The 18,508-nt window shown below is 45.9% G+C and overlaps 3 protein-coding genes across 3 annotated transcripts in view; 2 read left to right on the top strand and 1 right to left on the bottom strand.

The window, feature by feature from the left end:
• The window catches only part of LOC310680724 (uncharacterized protein), a 360,376-nt gene that overhangs the window by 234,278 nt on the left and 107,590 nt on the right, over positions 1 to 18,508 (top strand). The gene's annotated exons all lie outside the window — the stretch shown is intronic.
• Positions 519 to 10,531, bottom strand: LOC310680701 (signal-regulatory protein beta-1-like). The gene is made up of 4 exons (XM_083447713.1): positions 10,316 to 10,531; positions 2,157 to 2,501; positions 1,614 to 1,718; positions 519 to 854 (listed from the first exon to the last, which is right to left on the bottom strand). The coding sequence occupies exons 1-4, from the start codon at positions 10,386 to 10,388 to the stop codon at positions 787 to 789; spliced, it is 591 nt and encodes a 196-aa protein (XP_083303839.1). The 5' UTR covers positions 10,389 to 10,531; the 3' UTR covers positions 519 to 786.
• LOC310680258 (uncharacterized protein) overlaps positions 12,433 to 18,508 on the top strand; it is a 47,123-nt gene continuing 41,047 nt past the window's right edge. Inside the window, exons 1-2 of the mRNA XM_083446635.1 lie at positions 12,433 to 12,769; positions 17,413 to 17,757. Of these exons, the coding sequence (XP_083302761.1) occupies positions 12,655 to 12,769; positions 17,413 to 17,757 (460 nt within the window). The 5' untranslated portion in view covers positions 12,433 to 12,654. The remainder of the gene's footprint in view (positions 12,770 to 17,412; positions 17,758 to 18,508) is intronic.

Here is an 18,508-nt window from a genome sequence, read left to right as displayed (position 1 = left end):
CCGGGGCAAGGCAAGTAATTTGCGCCCCCTAACCCGGGGCAAGGCAAGTAATTTGCGCTCCCCCCCCCCCCGGCTGCACTGTCCCTCCCCCAGATAGTCCCTCGCTCTCTCTCCGCTCCGCACCGCATGCCTGGCACCCTCCCCTCCACAGTGGGCAGCGACCCGGCGGCTCGGATCGGATTTGCACAGCCAGCACTGCAGTGAGAGAGAGTGAGTGAGCCAGGTAGGGGCAGAGAGCTGCGAGTGCAAGCGCCCCCCCCAGATGTTGCGTCCGGTGCGGCCGGCCCCCCCTGCACCCCCCACGCTACGCCACTGACTGTGTTCTCAAACTCCTGCTTTGTCCTGCGAAGAACTGGAGGAGGGGCCCCACCCATTTGTCTTCTGGCACAGAGCCCTCTTTCCTTTGTTCTCTTATTGGCCCATTGCTTTTCCTTTCGTTCTCTTAATGGCTCATCACTCAGGCTGGCCTGGCTATTCCAGCAATTGAATCCGTGCTGGATCCAGGAATTAGAACGGTCTTGCATACAGCCTACTCCCCCTCTCCCTAAATAAAAAAACTCCTGACACCAACAATCTCATAACAACATGTTTACCCATCCAATTTGTAATTTTAAAAGCTGCTTATTGCGGAACCTTGCCTCCAATGGATCTTGGCATGTATATATGGGGAGCCACATCTGTGAATCTCTCTCAATCAGTCCACACTTCTGTACTTACAGACAGACGGACACACTTCTGCCACCATTGACCAAATTTATGTGACTTAAATACTCATCTCCCCAAACACTAGGAAAAGTTAATGAAATTGCATTTATAAAAAATATATACAGACCTTGACGTCTCTTCGTTTCTGACTAGATACATAAGAAGAGAAGAGACAGTAAATTGGCTTTCAAACATTAAATGCTAACCACAGGTACTAAGCGCTACATGGAAACGGGGAGGATGTTAGGATATTGATGTTCTGTTCCGCTTTAAGAACAGAACATTTGGGCTGCAAAATCCCATGGGGTGCCACCCCAAAAGGTCACACAACTCTCGCAACCTTGCCAGTTTCAGTAGAGAGGAGCCGTGGCACCTTCCCACTTTGCTTCAGGCAGTGAAACCAGTGGTGTAGCAAGGTCAGATGGTACCCGGGGCAGAAAATTTCTTGTCACCCCTCCCCCATTGAAATTATTAAAAGAAGGAAAAAAGAGATAATTACAGTCAGTGGCATAGCTAAGGCTTTTGCTGCCCGGGGCAGTCGCTGAGTTTGCCATAAAACGGGCTGGGCCACCCCTGCTTTACAGCTCTGCGAGGGGACTAGGAGCCGCCAAACAACTCATAAGAAACCACATTTCCCAGAATTCTTTTGCAGGGGGACCCTGCTTGTTTAAAGTGGTATGACGCTGCTTCAAATGTATCGTGCAGATGGGGCCCTAGCCTAATCCCGCAAGGTAGGCTAGTCGGAGCAGAAGTGACCAGTCCGACATTTGGGTGCCACATTTTTCAGAAATTTAGGGTGCGGTGGAAATATAGGGCCCTCAAAGACTATATGGAAATGATTTCTTCTGCTCCGCTGACTCGAGGGAGAGGAGGGGTCAGTTGCTTCCAAACATAGGTGCCAAACTCACCTTTCCTCTTCTTTACGTAGATGTAAACTGCCACGAGGAGCAAGACAGCGAGGAGGAGGACACTCACCCCGGCAACCACTGGGGCGGTATTGGGAGGTGGTGAATCTAGATGAACGTGGTGGTGTAAGACAGAAAGTTAGGACCAGAAAATAATTGACACTGAAAACCGAACTTCCTTGTGTGGGATGTGAAACACAAGAGCAGTCAAGTACAACCTCTCTCTCTTGACTACATGCATCGAAGAAGCAACATCTGCTTAGCCAAAGATGCTCTTTGAGGACAAAGGGACTGTCTTCTTATGAGATAGTTTCTAGGTATATGTTACTTTTCTAAGCTAAGTCTGCCTTCTGGGATCCTATTGTGAACAGAATGATACGTGAGTAAACCTTTTTATACTTTTATAGAAGACTGTGTCGTGCCGTGTCTTTTATGAGGGAATAAGGGGGAAATACCAGAACAGTTATTATAGAGGCATTAGCCAATGAAACCAACTAGGACTTGAAATTTTTAAAAAAGAAATTCCATTAGTTTTCCACCACTCACCTGTCACAACCACCTCAGTTCCACCCCCACGTAGTATGACGTCTTTTTCCCGATAGTGTGACTTTATCTTTCCACAGTAATAAATACCAGCATCCTCCCAGGTAACATTATGGATGAGAATAGTGAAATCTTCGTTGGATTCTTCATTATTTCTTGTTATTCTCTCAAAACTTCCAGCACCTGCATAGATAACCTTCTTTGTGGGACCTTCACCCAGGAACCACCTCACAGGCCCTGGTGGACCTTCCCCAGTCACCCAGCATTCCAGTGTGAGATTATCTCCTATTTGTACTGAGATAGCATTCTTTGGCTGGTACACCTGTAACTGCGGCTCCTTCGCAACACCTGAAAAGAAAGACACACAGCAGTCTGTTGTGACAGCTCGTTCCCCAGACAACCTTTTTGGCACTTTTGATTTTGTGAGAGCAGTTGTTCTTCAGCTGTGGTCAACAACCACTGGTGCTCTGTGGTGGACATTCCCTGGAATGAGACCACGTTGAAAATAACCAAGGAAGGAAAAGGCTGGCCAACGTTAAATTCAGGCACTGCATTCTTCCCCTTGGTGCTGGTGTTCTGAAGACCCGGAATAAGAAGTGCCTTGACCCACAAATGTCTCAGTGACGCAGAGAATCCCAAAAGCTACTAATTCCTCCCACTCAATTTGCTGCAGCAGAAGTGAAAATTTCTGGTGTTTTCCCATGTCTGCAAATTATTACATAACTGATGACATCCTCTTGACATGTAAATAAGTGTTTCCTTTATGCTGAAATGAATGGTGTGGAAATAATAGGTATAATTATTATTACAGTGGTACCTTGGTTCTCAATCCGTTCCGGAAGTCCATTCCAAAACCAAAGCGTTCCAAAACCAAGGCGCGCTTTCCCATAGAAAGTAATGCAAAACGAGAAAAACTATGGAAGGAGAATTTAAAATTTACTGCATGCATGTCATTGAAAGAGAATGTGATGAAAATGTTTTATAGGTGGTACATTACACCGGTAAAACTGGCAAAAATGTATAAGACATGTAACAAGTGTTGGAAATGTAAAGAAAATGCGGGTTCTTTTTATCATATGTGGTGGGAATGTAAGAGAGTGAAAGAATTCTGGGAACTGATATATAATGAACTGAAGAAGATTTTGAAATATACTTTTACAAAGAAACCAGAGATCTTTCTGTTGGGTATTCTGGGAAAGGAAATCAAAAGAAAGGACGGTAAATTTCTCCAATACGCAGTGACTGCAGCAAGAGTGTTATTGGCACAAAGGTGGAAACAACAGGAAATACCGACAATGGAGGACTGGAGGTCTAAGTTGTTAGATTATGCTGAACTGGATAAGATGACTGGAAAGATTAGGTACTTAAGAGACCAAAAGTTTACAGAAAACTGGGGGAAATTCGTTAAGTATCTGGAGAGCACAAGTGACGGACAAATAACGCTAGAAGGTTTTAAAAGAGCACTGTGAATATATGAGAGACATTGTCTAAAGGAAAGTGAGGGGAAAATATACCTAATGGCAATGGTTAAAAAAAGAAATGCGGAAATTAAATAGGGCTACGAAAGATTTGCGGAAAAGCTGAGGGAAGTCCAAAATCAAGGATTAAGAGATTGAAATATGAAATGTGAAATATATTTTGTTCGTTTGTTATGTTTTGTTGCAAATTAATAAAAATTATTAAAAAAAAAAAAAGAAAGTAATGCAAAACGGATAAACCCGTTCCAGACTTTTAAAAACAACCCCTAAAACAGCAATTTAACATGAATTTTACTATCTAAAGAGACCATTGATCTACAAAATGAAGGCAATAATCAATGTACTGCACTATAAAATAAATAAGACAGTATTCTAAAGATGAAAATTAAAATTATTATTTTTTCTTACCTGCACTCATGATAGTTATTGTTTGGGTGGGGGGCTTTTATCCATTTCCACAATCACACACTCAATCAATCAGTCAATCAATCAATCCATCAATCAATCAATCAATCAATCGGTAGCTGAACTGGGTTTCACACAGTCACAAATACAAATTAACTGAAAAAAGCCTCAAAAACAAAAGCGCCAAACGTAATTTGTTCCAGAAGTCCGTTTGACTTTCAAAATGTTCGAAAACCAAGGCGCAGCTTCTGATTGGTGCAGGTGCCCCAGAAACAATAGCCGACAACCGCATCAGACATTTGAAATTCAGAACACTTACTTTTGGGGTTTCGAAGTTTGAGAACCAAGGCACCACTGTAATTGTGTTAACTTCGTAACTTGCATAGACAGTGGTACCTCGGGTTAAGAACTTAATTTGTTCTAGAGGTCCACTCTTAACCTGAAACTGTTCTTAACCTGGAGCACCACTTTAGCTAATGGGGCCTCCTGCTGCCGCCACACAATTTCTGTTCTCATCCTGAAGCAAAGTTCTTAACCCGAGGTAATATTTCTGGGTTAGCGGAGTCTGTAACCTGAAGTGTCTGTAACCCGAGGTACCACTGTATGACTTAAATGTTTATGCACATGGAGGCAGTGAGAGATTTTGCTTTCTTGGGCTCCATGATCACTGCAGATGGTGACAGCAGCCACGAAATTAAAAGACGCCTGCTTCCTGGGAGAAAAGCAATGACAAACCTAGACAGCATCTTAAAAGGCAGAGACATCACCTTGCCAACAAAGGTCCGTATAGCAAAAGCCATGGTTTTCCCAGTATGATGTATGGAAGTGAGAGCTGGACCATGAAGAAGGCTGATCGCCGAAGAATTGATGCTTTTGAATTATGGTGCTGGAGGAGACTCTTGAGAGTCCCATGGACTGCAAGAAGATCAAACCTCTCCATTCTGAAGGAAATCAGCCCTGAGTGCTCACTAGAAGGACAGAGCCTGAAGCTGAGGCTCCAAAACTTTGGCCACCTCATGAGAAGAGAAGACTCCCTGGAAAAGACCCTGGGAAAGATGGAGGGCACAAGGAGAAGGGGATGACAGAGGACGAGATGGTTGGACAGTGTTCTGGAAGCTACCAGCATGAGTTTGACCAAACTGCGGGAGGCAGTGGAAGACAGGAGTGCCTGGTGTGCTCTGGTCCAGGGGGTCACAAAGAGTCGGACACGACTAAACGACTAAACAACAACCACAGGTCATCACTGCCTCCTGTGGGAGAGAATTCCATTCTAAGTGGGGGCTGCGACAAAATGTTACAGCACAAAGTTCTGCTTGCCACCCAGTTTTCCAGTCCCTTGCTCCATTCCACAATCCCAGAGCCCTCCCCATTGTGCCTGGGTGTTAGCATTTTGGCTACACGGGCACCGACATAGCTTGAACATCAGAAATGGAGGGAATGGTTTTCCCCATGGTGTATTATTATTATTATTTATTGAATTTATATACCGCCCTATACCCAGAGGTCTCAGAACAAAATCAAAATATAAAACCACGAAATATATAATCAAAATAAAAACAACAAACTAATAACACACGCACCCCAAAAGAGCCATATTTTAAAAGGGTATACTGTAGAATCAGATCAACCAAAGGCCTGGTTAAAAAGGAACATTTTTGCCTGGCGCCTAAAGGTGTATAATGAAGGCGCCAGGTGAACTTCTCTGGGGAGAGCATTCCACAGATGGGGAGCCACTGCAGAGAAGGCCCCGTTCTCGTGTTGCTACCCTCGGCACCTCTCGAGGAGGAGGCACACGAAGGTGGGCCTCAGAAGGGGGTTTCCCTGCTGGCTACTAGAATTACCATATCTTTTGCTCTATAAGAAGCACTTTTTCCCTCCTAAAAAGTAAGAGGAAATGTGTGGAGCGAATGCAGGCTGCGTAGCTATCACTGAAGCCAGAACAGCAAGAGGAATTTCTGCGCAGCAACCCCTCTTGCTGTTCTGGCTTCAGGAATAGCCGCAAAGCCTCTTCCACAACATTTGATTCAGAATATTTTTTTTCCTTGTTTTCCTCCTCTAAAAACTAGGTGCGGCCACCTGCTTAATGCAAACCAAAGTCTGCAGACCTGCGGGTGTGGTAGAAGAACCCGCTATAAAAACTAGGAAGCTATAATACGATTGTCAGGGAACTGCCATCGGAGCGGGAGGCGGAGAGGAGGCTCCCGGACGATGGTGGAGAAGGTACTAGTAGGAGGAGGGATAGCCCATCCGCTGGGGAAGGTAATCAGCGTAACACCAGTGGAGAAGGGGAGGAGATGGAGGAATCGGAGAGGTGGCTCCAGGACTCTTCGCAGGAGACCAGCGGCGAGGGTACTAGCACTTCGTTGCCCACACCCACCTTGCGCAGAAAACTTTCGCGCAGGCAACGGGGGAGGAGACTGGGCGTCAAACATCTTCTATGCTGGAAGAGGTTTAAGAAACGCCCACTGACGGATTCTGCCAGCGACTGAGGCAGCCACGGAACTTGAGGCTGTCCTGCAAGATAGGGTTCAACCATTCAACCTATCCAGGAGTAAAGGCAAGTTACGCACGAGCAACCCCTAGAACCATTACAACGATTTAATTGTTTTCTTTTAAAAAGAGACTATAGATTCCCCATCCTTTGAAGACCCGTGATCCAGGCTAGCAGGGAGCAGCTCGCTTACATCTGTTCTTTCCTTCTTGCATCTAACATTTCTGCTTGGGCAAAGCAGCTTCCAACGAAAATGACAGCAGCTGATGTGTTGATGCTTCCTCTTTTGGAGGCGCCCATGTCTGAGTTTGCGGGTGAAATAAGGAACTCAACCTTTGTAAGAGTCATGCTGCGTCAAGTGTGCAAATTTCTTTGCCTGTAGCACAAGAGTGAGGAATCTTTGGCCCTCCAGATGTTGATGAACTATATCCAGTGCTATTTTTCTAGAAAAAGAGGTGGTGGAACTCACTGTGAGTGCGTCCTTTGTTTTCTTATACGGTGGTACCTCTGGTTAAGTACTTAATTTGTTCCAGAGGTCCATTCTTAACCTGAAACCTCTTAACCTGAAGCACCACTTTAGCTAATGGGGCCTCCTGCTGCCGCCGCGCTGCCAGAGCATGATTTCTGTTCTCATCCTGAAGCATTATTTCTGGGTTAGCAGAGTCTGTAACCTGAAGCGTATGTAACCTGAAGCGTATGTAACCTGAGGTGCCACTATAATGGTAAAGGCGCCCACCTGACAGGTGCTGGAAATGAGTTCTGGCAAGTTCCTGCTGAAAAAAAGCCCTGACTATAACTTCCACTAGCCTTAGCCAGCAATGCTGTTGCAGGAATTTTTGTATAGGTTGGGGGTGGGGTTTGCCCCTCCAGCAGATATCATGCACATGCAGCCCACTACCAAAACCAGCACAATCACTTTTGTGACTTTTGTGGTCTGTCCCCACAGAACACTTCATCGCAGTTTCTTCCTATCTATTCAAAGGGCCTTTGCTGCACAATACCAAATGTAAGAATTCACTGATAAATGTACCTATGTACTGGCTCACTGGAAAACTTCAGAAATTCATCTAGACATGGGAGCTCAGCTGCTCAGCAGCCCCTCTGCCTGAGTGATAATCCCTGGCATCCTGATACCTGAGTGCCAGACAGGTAGCCATTCCAGAAAGAACCAACCCAGATGAAGACAAAAGGGTGTGATTAACTTGGCTGGGAACCAGGGAAATGTAAATATCTCTTTTGTTATTTATACCCTGCCCATCTGGCTGGGTTTCCAACTGGGCGGCTTACAACAGAACACTAAAATACAATAACCCATTAAACATTAAAAGCTTCCCTAAACAGGGTTGCCTTCAGATGTCTTCTAAAAGTCTGGTAGTTATTTTTCTCTTTGACATCTGGTGGGAGGGCGTTCCACAGGGCGGGTGCCACTACCGAGAAGGCCCTCTGCCTGGTTCCCTGTAGCTTGGCTTCTCGCAACGAGGGAACCGCCAGAAGGCCCTCGGAGCTGGACCTCAGTGTCCGGGCAGAACAATGGGGGTGGAGACGCTCCTTCAGGTATACTGAACCGAGGCCGTTTTATGGCTTTAAAGGTAATAAGCCATCAATAGCTCTCTCATCACTGGATACTGGACCAGATGGACCACAAACCTGGTCCAGCAGACTCTTCACATGTTCTTCCTCTGGAGAGCAGCTGACAGTCAGTGTAGACATTACGGAGGTAGGTAGACTAGAGGACCTAAGACCAGATGATCTAAGACAGCTTTCTGGAGTCCTCTTATCTTGAGCTGCTAATCGAGAGGCAAAAGACAAATGGAGAGGCCTTTGCTTCTTCGTAATGTGGAGTTTAGCATTTCAGCTCTTAATCCTGCTGGAATCGCCACCGAAATTAGTTCTTCTCTGAGAGAAAATAATTGCTTCTTTTATCTACCCATTATCCTGCTGCACACTTATCTTCCGCAAGCACTCCAGCATTCTTTCAGGTACTTAAGCAATAAACAATAACAACAATGAATAGATTTAAAGCATAACATAGGAGGATTTGCAGTGATTGAGACTCTTAAGGAATCATTCACAGAAGTGTAAGAGAGAAATTCAACTAAGACATGGAGCAGACCCACTGAAATCAGTATAGGCTCAAGTTATTAAAGTCAGGTGACATCAGTGCATCTACTCAGAGTGTGACTTATGTTTGATATCACCTGTATTATTATTATTATTATTATTATTATTATTATTATTATTAGTTGATGCCACTAAAATGATCTGCAAAATGTAATAGAGGGTTAAGAAGTTATGGTTATTTAAATAACGGGAATTGCTCTGTCCATTGATGTTAATATATTCAACTAAACAAGCAGGAAGGACTAAAGGAGATTGGACTGAATGGGATAATAATAATAATAATAATAATAATAATAATAATAATAATTTATTATTTATACCCCACCCATCTGGCTGGGTTTCCCCAGTCACTCTGGGCGGCTTCCAACAGAACACTAAAATACAATAAACCTATTAAACATTAAAAGCTTCCCTAAGCAGGGATGCCTTCTTATGTCTTCTAAAAGTCTGGTAGTTGTTTTTCTCTTTGACATCTGGTGGGAGGGCGTTCCACAGGGTGGGCGCCACTACCGAGAAGGCCCTCTGCCTGGTTCCCTGTAACCTCACTTCTCGCAGGGAGGGAACCGCCAGAAGGCCCTCGGTGCTGGACCTCAGTGTCCAGGCTGAACGATGGGGGTGGAGACGCTCCTTCAGGTATACTGGACCGAGGCCGTTTAGGGCTTTAAAGGTCAGCACCAATACTTTGAATTGCACTCGGAAACGTACTGGGAGCCAGTGTAGGTCTTTCAGGACCGGTGTTATATGGTCTCGGTTGCCGCTCCCACTCACCAGTCTAGCTGCCATATTCTGGATTAGTTGTAGTTTCCGGGTCACCTTCAAAAGTAGCCCCACATAGAGCGCATTGCAGTAGTCCAAGCAAGGGATAACTAGAGCATGCACCACTCTGGTGAGACAGTCCGTGGGCAGGTAGGTTCTCACCCTGCGTACCAGATGGAGCTGATAAACAGCTGTCCTGGACACAGAATTGAACTGCACCTCCATGGACAGCTGCGACTCCAGAATGACTCCCAGGCTGCGCACCTCATCCTTCACGGGCACAGTTACCCCATTCAGGACCAGGGAGTCCTCCACACCTGCCCACCTCCTGTCCCTCCTAAACAGTACTTCTGTCTTGTCAGGATTCAACCTCAATCTGTTAGCCACCATCCATCCTCCAACCGCCTCCAGACACTCACAAAGGACCTTCAGTGCCTTCACTGGTTCTGATTTGAAAGAGAGGTAGAATGGTTTTTGATCATGGAATCAGAATTAGAGAGTTGGAAGGGACCTCCAGGGGTCATCCAGTCCAACCCCCCTTCAATGCAGAAATCTCAGCTAAAGTATCCCTGACCGATGGCCACTCAGCCTCTGCTTAAAAACCTCCAAGGAACAAGGATTCAACCCCTGGTCTCCCAGGTCCTAGTCTGACACTCTAACCACTACACCACACTAAGAAGGTAACACACACACACACACACACACACACACAAGCAACCCTATTAGGATGGAGCAGCTTCAGTGGTCACAACATGCTGTCTGAAAACCAGGGGGGAAAGGAATGGAATGGAGTTTCTCACTAAAGGGCATGTCTGGCTGGCTGGCTGTAACCCAGACGAGGAACAGCATTGCTGGTCTCACTTCTTCAGTATACCTTTCCTATGAATTTCACACTGTGGCCGTGTACTCACCTTCCATTCCTTTTGAAAACTGGCTCATCAGCGCACTGAAAAACAGGCACCCAAGGGAGCCCTTGAAGGCCATCTGAGATGCTGGTTGCTTTGAAAGGAGAAAGGGCACCTTCAGCGCCGGGCACTCGAATGTGGCATGGAAGGGGCTGCTGCTGACAGATCACCAGGCTCCACTTTGGGCAATTCCACTGTCTTGCGGCCTCCGGCTTCAGCCCACAAAGCACAAACAGGAAGTGGCAGCAGGAAACCGAGTCTCGCTGGATTCAGAATGTGGTTCAATCACTGTTTGCTGCGCTACAGTCACATGGCAGTGGTGGCAGTGGCTACAGTCACGTGGCAGCCAGCTCACGGACAGTGCACTGCGATTAATGTAGACAAAGGGTTGGTTTTCCATGGTAGACAAAGGACATAAGAGGCACTGGGACAATATTCAGAAAGTGTTTTGATTTGGGGATCATTTAATTGAGTTTCCCCACTGAAATCTGCTGGAAGATTGAAACTACAGTGGTGCCTCGCAAGACGAAAAGAATCCGTTCCGCGAGTCTCTTCGTCTAGCGGTTTTTTCGTCTTGCGAAGCAACCCTATTAGCGGATTAGCGCTATTAGCGGTTTAGCGGCTATTAGCAGCTATTAAAGGCTTAAGGGATTAGCGGATTAGCTGCTAAAAGGCTATTAGCAGCTTAGCGCTTTAGAAAAAGGGGGTGGGGAGTGAAAAAAACCCTCAAGAATCGCAAGACATTTTCGTCTTGCAAAGCAAGCCCATAGAGAAATTCGTCCTGCAAAGCGCATTGAAAAATGGAAAACCCTTTCGTCTAGCGGGTTTTCCGTCTTGCGAGGCATTCGTCTTGCGGGGCACCACTGTAATGAAGCTTCGGCTTCAAGCCCCTTAATTTTTTTTTGGGGGGGGGGCGGTTGATATATTTCAACAATCCCAAAGTTTGAGAGTCACTAGCACATAAATGAGGTGAGTCATGTTAAGTTGGCTGCTCTGCTGTGACCAATGTAATCCCCCCCCCCTTTTAACAGACGTCAAGACCCTAGAAGAATAACACTGAGTTCACAAAAATACTTGCGGATACCAAAACTGCAAATTCATGGAAGATTTGTGGCAAACTGTCGTAAAACAACCCCATTGAAGAAAATAACAGCGGTTACCCAGACCTTTCTGGGATTGTGGCGCTCATCTCGTTTTACAGGCCAAGGGAGCCGGCGTTTGTCCTTAGACAGTTTTTCCGGGTCATGTGGCCAGCATGACTAAGCCGCTTCTGGCGCAACGCAACACTGAAACCAGAGCAGCGCACAGAAACGCTGTTTACCTTCCTGCCGGAGCGGTACCTATTTATCTACTTGCACTTTTGGGGTATGCTTTTGAACTGCTAGGTTGGCAGGAGCAATAGGAGCTCACCCTGTCGCGGAGATACAAACTGCTGAACTTCTGATTGGCTGTGGTCTAAACCCCTGAGCCTCTTGAGCTGCCAATCAGAAGGTAAGTGGTTCGAATCCCCGCAACGGGGTGAGCTCCCGTCGCTTGGCCCCAGCTCCTACCAACCTAGCAGTTCGAAAGCACACCAGTGCAAGTAGATAAATAGGTACCGCTCTGGCGGGAAGGTAAACAGTGTTTCCGTGTACTGGCCTGGTTTCGGTATTCCGCTGCGCCAGAAGCGGCTTAGTCATGCTGGCTACATGACCCGGAAAACTGTCTGGAGACAAATGCCGGCTCCCTCGGCCTGTAAAGTGAGATGAGCGCCGCAACTCCAGAGCCGTCTGCTACTGGACTTACGGTAACTGTCAGGGGTTCTTTACCTTACCCAGATCTTGTTTCTGGTTGTCAAGGGGCCCCCATGAAGGTCCAAGCTTCAGGCCATCTCAATTCTGTCTTCTGCGGCATTAGCTACCCCTCCCTGTTTGCTGTCACCTGCAAATTTGATAAGCATCCCCCCAATTCCTTCATCCATGTTATTTATAAAGACACTGGACAACAATGGGCCCAGGACAGAACCCTGCAACACCCCACTTTTTCCCAGGACGATGAGGAACCATTACTGAGCCCTCTTTGGGTTTGGTCAGTCAACGTCCTGAAACCCAGTGTACACTGTCAACCTAAAGCACGCTGAGTCGCAACTTCCATTCCCTGTCCAACTTTCAGTGCTTTTTGAATATCTATATTGGGTTATGTCAATAAGCATCACATGAGCATATATCAGCAATATCTGGAGGACCACAAGTTCCCCATCCATGGAGGATAGGAGTCCAAAAGAAAGTGCATTTGCTAAGATTTAGGAGGAGGAACTAACAGCTTTGCTCTGACTTCTACAGAGGCAATATCTGACGGGAAATGAGATGATCACAGACACAGCACTGAAGGGGTTCTTTTCTGCCCTCCTGATGGCTGCCTCAAGATCGTTCTCTGGGCCTCCTTGTTCATTTCTGCTGCTCCTTCTCCTGCAAATGCTGGGTGAGTGTTTAAAGGTAGACACTGAACTTGCAGGCTTGCTCAGGGTTTTAGCTACAGTAAAGTCCAGTATAACCCATAGCTTTCCAGAATCTGCCACTCTGGTGCCCCCAAGATATATGGGAATTGGCTATGGGCGGCACCAGGTTGGTGAGCCTCAGTGTAGCAAGAAAATGTAAGGAGCCTGCAGCAGTCATCCAAGGTCCTTCTCTGTGTGCCTCTATTACGGGAGCGCCTATGTTATAAGGGGCCTTTTCAGTGGTGGCTCCCCATTTGTGGAATGCTCTCCTTTGTGACCCGGGCTTTTGGCCTTGAAGTTGTAAGGTTTCAAGTACTTTCATTTAGTGGGACAGGATCTGTAAGACCCACCTTGTATTTGTAGATATTTTTGATGGTTGTGTTTCTCGTAACTGATCTGAGCAATTAGAGAGTGTTTCTATGTAGCTTTGGGTCACATTTGAGACTTAATAATAATAATAGAGAATAGTGTGAGGCAAAGTAAGGGATGATCTGCAGAAGGAAGGGCAAAGCTGTTAGTTCCTCCTCCTAAATCTTAGCAAATGAGCTTTCCTTTGGACTCCTATCCTCCAGGGATGGGGAGCCAGTGTGGTGTAGTGGTTAAGAGCGGTAGTCTCATAATCTGGGGAACCGGGTTCACGTCTCCAGTCCTCCACATGCAGCTGCTGGGTGACCTTGGGCCAGTCACACTTCTTTGAAGTCTCTCAGCCCCACGCACCTCACAGAGTGTTTGTTGTGGGGGAGGAAGGGAAAGGAGCGTGTTAGCCGCTTTGAGACTCCTGAAGGGGAGTGAAAGGCGGGATATCAAATCCAAACTACTACTACTACTACTACTACTACTCTTCTTCTTCTTCTTCTTCTTCTTCTCCTCCTCCTCCTCCTCCTCCTCCAGATATATGCTCATGTGATGCTTATTGACAGAACCCAGTATAGATATTCAAAAAGCACTGAACGTTGGACAGGGAATGACTCTTGCCCTCCTTTCTTGGTCCAAGAGGGCAAGTGGCCAAGCAAGGACATAGCGCACAAGGGCAAGGCTGCCCTGGGGTCCGACAGCAGACACCCCTGCAGGTTCCTAACACTGCTGAGCCTGATGTGAGAGCCGGCATAAATAGACCTTGCCTCCTTTAAAAGCCATGGTCCTTTATTATATGCTTGATTTAAATTCTCTTAGAGACATTAGAAAATGGCTTGTCCCAGATGAACAGCACCATCTCATGAGAGGCACAAATACAAGATGGGTGACACCTGGCTTGAGAGCAGTACATGTGAAAAGGATCTAGGAGTCTTGGTTGACCACAAACTTGACATGAGCCAACAGTGTGACGCGGCAGCTAAAAAAGCCAATGCAATTCTGGGCTGCATCAATAGGAGTATAGCATCTAGATCAAGGGAAGTAATAGTGCCACTGTATTCTGCTCTGGTCAGACCTCACCTGGAGTACTGTGTCCAGTTCTGGGCACCACAGTTCAAGAAGGACACTGACAAACTGGAACGTGTCCAGAGGAGGGCAACCAAAATGGTCAAAGGCCTGGAAACGATGCCTTATGAGGAACGGCTAAGGGAGCTGGGCATGTTTAGCCTGGAGAAGAGGAGGTTAAGGGGTGATATGGTAGCCATGTTCAAATATATAAAAGGATGTCACATAGAGGAGGGAGAAAGGTTGTTTTCTGCTGCTCCAGAGAAGCGGACACGGAGCAATGGATCCAAACTACAAGAAAGAAGATTCCACCTAAACATTAGGAAGAACTTCCTGACAGTAAGAGCTGTTCGACAGTGGAATTTGCTGCCAAGGAGTGTGGTGGAGTCTCCTTCTTTGGAGGTCTTTAAGCAGAGGCTTGACAACCATATGTCAGGAGTGCTCTGATGGTGTTTCCTGCTTGGCAGGGGGTTGGACTCGATGGCCCTTGTGGTCTCTTCCAACTCTATGATTCTATGATTCTATGATCTCAGGCAGGGTGACTTTCTCGTGACCACCTACTTGGTCTTCTGACATGGGTTCTGTCTTGCTTTGCACCAATGTGTTCCTCATATCCACAGTGCTATTTGTTTCCTCCTTGTTAAAGGGCCCTCCAGGCTACTGTTTTATTGTGTGTGGGAGGGTGTTTCTGCAACATGTTCTCGAAACATACTCCATCTATGTGCTGGAGAGAGGGGGCAGCTAAAGGCACTTGTGGTGGACACACCCAAAGGTGTCAAATTTGGGGAAACCAGTGTTTAATGACGTAAGGGACGCGGGTGGCGCTGTGGGTTAAACCACAGAGCCTAGGACTTGCCGATCAGAAGGTCGGAGGTTCGAATCCCCGCAACAGGGTGAGCTCCCGTTGCTCAGTCCCTGCTCCTGCCAACCTAGCAGTTCGAAAGCACGTCAAAGTGCAAGTAGATAAATAGGTACCGCTCCGGCGGGAAGGTCAACAGCGTTTCCGTGTGCTGCCCTGGTTCGCCAGAAGCAGCTTAGTCTTGCTGGCCTGGAAGCTGTACGCTGGCTCCCTTGGCCAATAAAACGAGATGAGCGCCGCAACCCCAGAGTCGGCCACGACTGGACCTAATGGTCAGGGGTCCCTTTACCTTTACCTAAAGTTACTTTGCTTATTACAAAGTCTCCTTGAGTTTGCATTATTGAATTTGCATTTCCATGAAAATCAGAACTTGGGGGCTCACAGGACATTGATTCTCTCTTCTGCCTCTTTTCGAAGAAGAATTGTAACACTTCCTGCATTTTGCAAGTCAGAATTTTTTATCTCCTACTGTGCCTGAAAAGCTCATTTAATTGGTTTGAATGCCCCATTTCCAAATGTCCCCCCTAGGTTCCCCATTACTGCTTTAAATGTAACAAATAATAAAACACAAGGCAGTATTGGGGAGAATTTATATCTTTGTCTTTGTTCTGTTGTTTTTTTATCACTGACTTTCAGCTTTTCAAACAAAATATCCATGCTAGAGGACTGTGATTAGAGTTGAAACCATTCCCTACCCCCCAATTCTCCCAAAAAAATCAATTATCCTCTATGAGCAGGTTTCATGCTGATTTATTATCTGAATATTCAATTGTTTCCTGAACATTTCACATCAATATATTTGCAGTATTTATCACCTCCCTCAATATAAGGAACACTATTTGGGAGGGATGCAGTAGCAAGTAGTATCTGGCAGTACTTGGTAACAGCTGCTAAAATGAGAGAGATTTTAAAAAACAGAAAAAGGGGAGTAAAAAATTATTCTTACCAGCTAATCTGAAACAGGAGTGCCATGTGTATTGGAGGTGAAATAATTGCATAAATCATGCACCTCTAGTGAAATGCTTTTGAGAAGAACTGAGGTGAGCAGGGCTGTGTTGCCCTTCATCTTGCCTCTGTTTCACCATTTCCATTCCCTGGATTGAATGCATCATTGTGGGCTTCCGGTCCTGCCTGCCTTAATGGAGGCAGCCCCCACGGCAGTGGAGGATCGTCAGCAAGCTAAAAACAAGGATGACTGAGGATAAATCATCCTTGCAAATTCTCCCCCAAGGAATTTGCTTCACTCACAGTTCTTCTTGGTACCTGCCTCCCGCTCCAGCATGGTATGCGAGAGGCAGGGAGGCACTGAGTGCAAAAACACTTCGCCTGGAGAAAACCCTCTGACGCTGCCATTAAGAAGCAGAGGTTCTCTATTTAATTTGCCTTTTAATTGGCTTTAAAGTACCAACGCATGATGGGAAAGGGTTGCAACAACATACTGCGGAATATACCAGCTACATGGATCAAAGGTTTGAACTGAGATAAGATTTTCTTCGGTGTGAGAGTCTTTTGGAGAGAGGGAAGCCCATGATTTACTTATTTTTTATATTTATGATTCAGCAACCCTCTCCAGAATATAAGATATAAGATAAAAATATATTTACAAGTGAGGAAGGGACGTTGGAGTAATATTGATATTGACAGACAAAAAATGGAAACTGCGCGTGATCTGAAATGAAGCAAGAAGGGGGAGGGGAAGCTCAAAACTGTGTTGGAAAGACAGAGTAATTCCTCCCTCACCTCCGTTCAAAAACAACAAACACTGTAAATGGACAGAAGGTATCTCCATGGACCTAACAGTTTCACATGCAGGGCAGAATAAAGATAATAGTTTGAGTTTCGTGTATATTGCAACATCACGAATAGAAATCATTAATTATGTAGCTGTTGACTAAGGGATTATTATTATAATTGAAATGTAACTGACATTAATGAAGATGATGGAACGCAGTGATATAAGATCGGAAATGCACCCAAACCAACGTGCAGGGGGCCACTTTAACTAAAATGTATTAATAGGAAGTTGATTGGCATTTTGATAATTGTATAGTTTGGGAATTAATTGTTATTGTTTTGATTTGTCTGTTATTGGGGGTATATTGGAAAACAAACAAACAAACAAACAAACAAATGTGAGAGGACATCTACTCATGCAGTGGGGTTTTGCTTTCCTCTTCTTCCACTGTAGCCCCTCGTGAGCCCTTAAATCCTGCTCTAACCCCCCGGAACAGATTTTGAGGGCACTCAGGGGCGGCAAGGAGAAGAGGAGAAAATGAACCACCGCCGCATGGGTGGAAGTCAGTTTCACTCGCACACAGTGTTGGATACAAGCCATTCATTTTGTTGCAGGTGCCCAAGGCCAAGATTTGGAAGTTCTGCAGCCCCCAGGACCCTTGTGTGTGTCAGTAGGAGAGACCCTCACTCTGACGTGTACAGTAAGTGGAAATGGTCCACCAGGAGGCGTGAAATGGCACAAGGGCTTGGGCAGAAACCAGCCCACCATTTATAGTGAAAGAGGACCACCTCCCCCACGCGTGACCAAGGTTGTTCCTGGATCACAAACAGACTTCACCATCCGCATCAGCAACATCCAACCTGAGGATGCCGGGACCTATTACTGTGTCAAGTACAGGGCAAGTACAGCCCAAGAAACAGAATTTAAATCAGGAGTGGGCACTGAGGTTTCCGTGATTGGTAAGTATCCCTCAATTTCTCTTCGTTTCCAAGGAGGACTATCTGCCCCTCTCGCCCCAGAAGCTCCACGTTATGTAGAAAAGCAAAGGCATCGAATGAGGCTGGGACCTTTTTTAAAAAAGTGAAGAATAGCCTTGGTGGGGGGGCATGTTTGAGTGAAGCAGTGATGAGAGGAGAAAGGGCACACCACTCCTTCCCTGCTGGGGCGTTTTCTGCACAAAAATCTATTTCCTTCCCCTTCCCCAAGGGTCCCAAAGCTGCTTTTCATTCTTTGAAAATCTACACTTATAAGCATCTGCATGCAACTTAATTTAACCGGTACAGAACCACAGCCCAATGGAGAGCCTGTTTAGGGGTGGGGGGGGTGGAGATGACAACCTTTTTCATCCTAAGGACTGTATTCCCTACGGGTCAACTTCAAAGGGGCACATAATAATAATAATAATAATAATAATAATAATAATAATAATATTTATACCCCGCCCTTCCCGGTTCAAAAACCGGGCTCAGGGTGGCTAACAACAAATTTAAAACACTTAATTATAAAAGCAGCATAAAATACAGTATAAAAACATGAATAACAATAAAGTTCAAAAATCAATTAGATAATCCCCAGGGCTAGCTGGCTGAATTGGTCATGCCTGTGGATGGGATAGAGTCAAAAAGTGGGAGAGTGACCAATGTGAAATTTACCAGGCCAGCAAAATGGAGCCCATGACACATAATTTAAATCGGGAGTGGGCACTGAGGT

Source organism: Podarcis tiliguerta, assembly GCF_965153285.1.
Source record: "Podarcis tiliguerta genome assembly, chromosome: 6".
In the NCBI taxonomy this organism is placed as follows: domain Eukaryota; kingdom Metazoa; phylum Chordata; class Lepidosauria; order Squamata; family Lacertidae; genus Podarcis; species Podarcis tiliguerta.
Note: the sequence above shows the minus strand (reverse complement) of the source record. Positions and strands in the feature narration are given on the sequence as shown.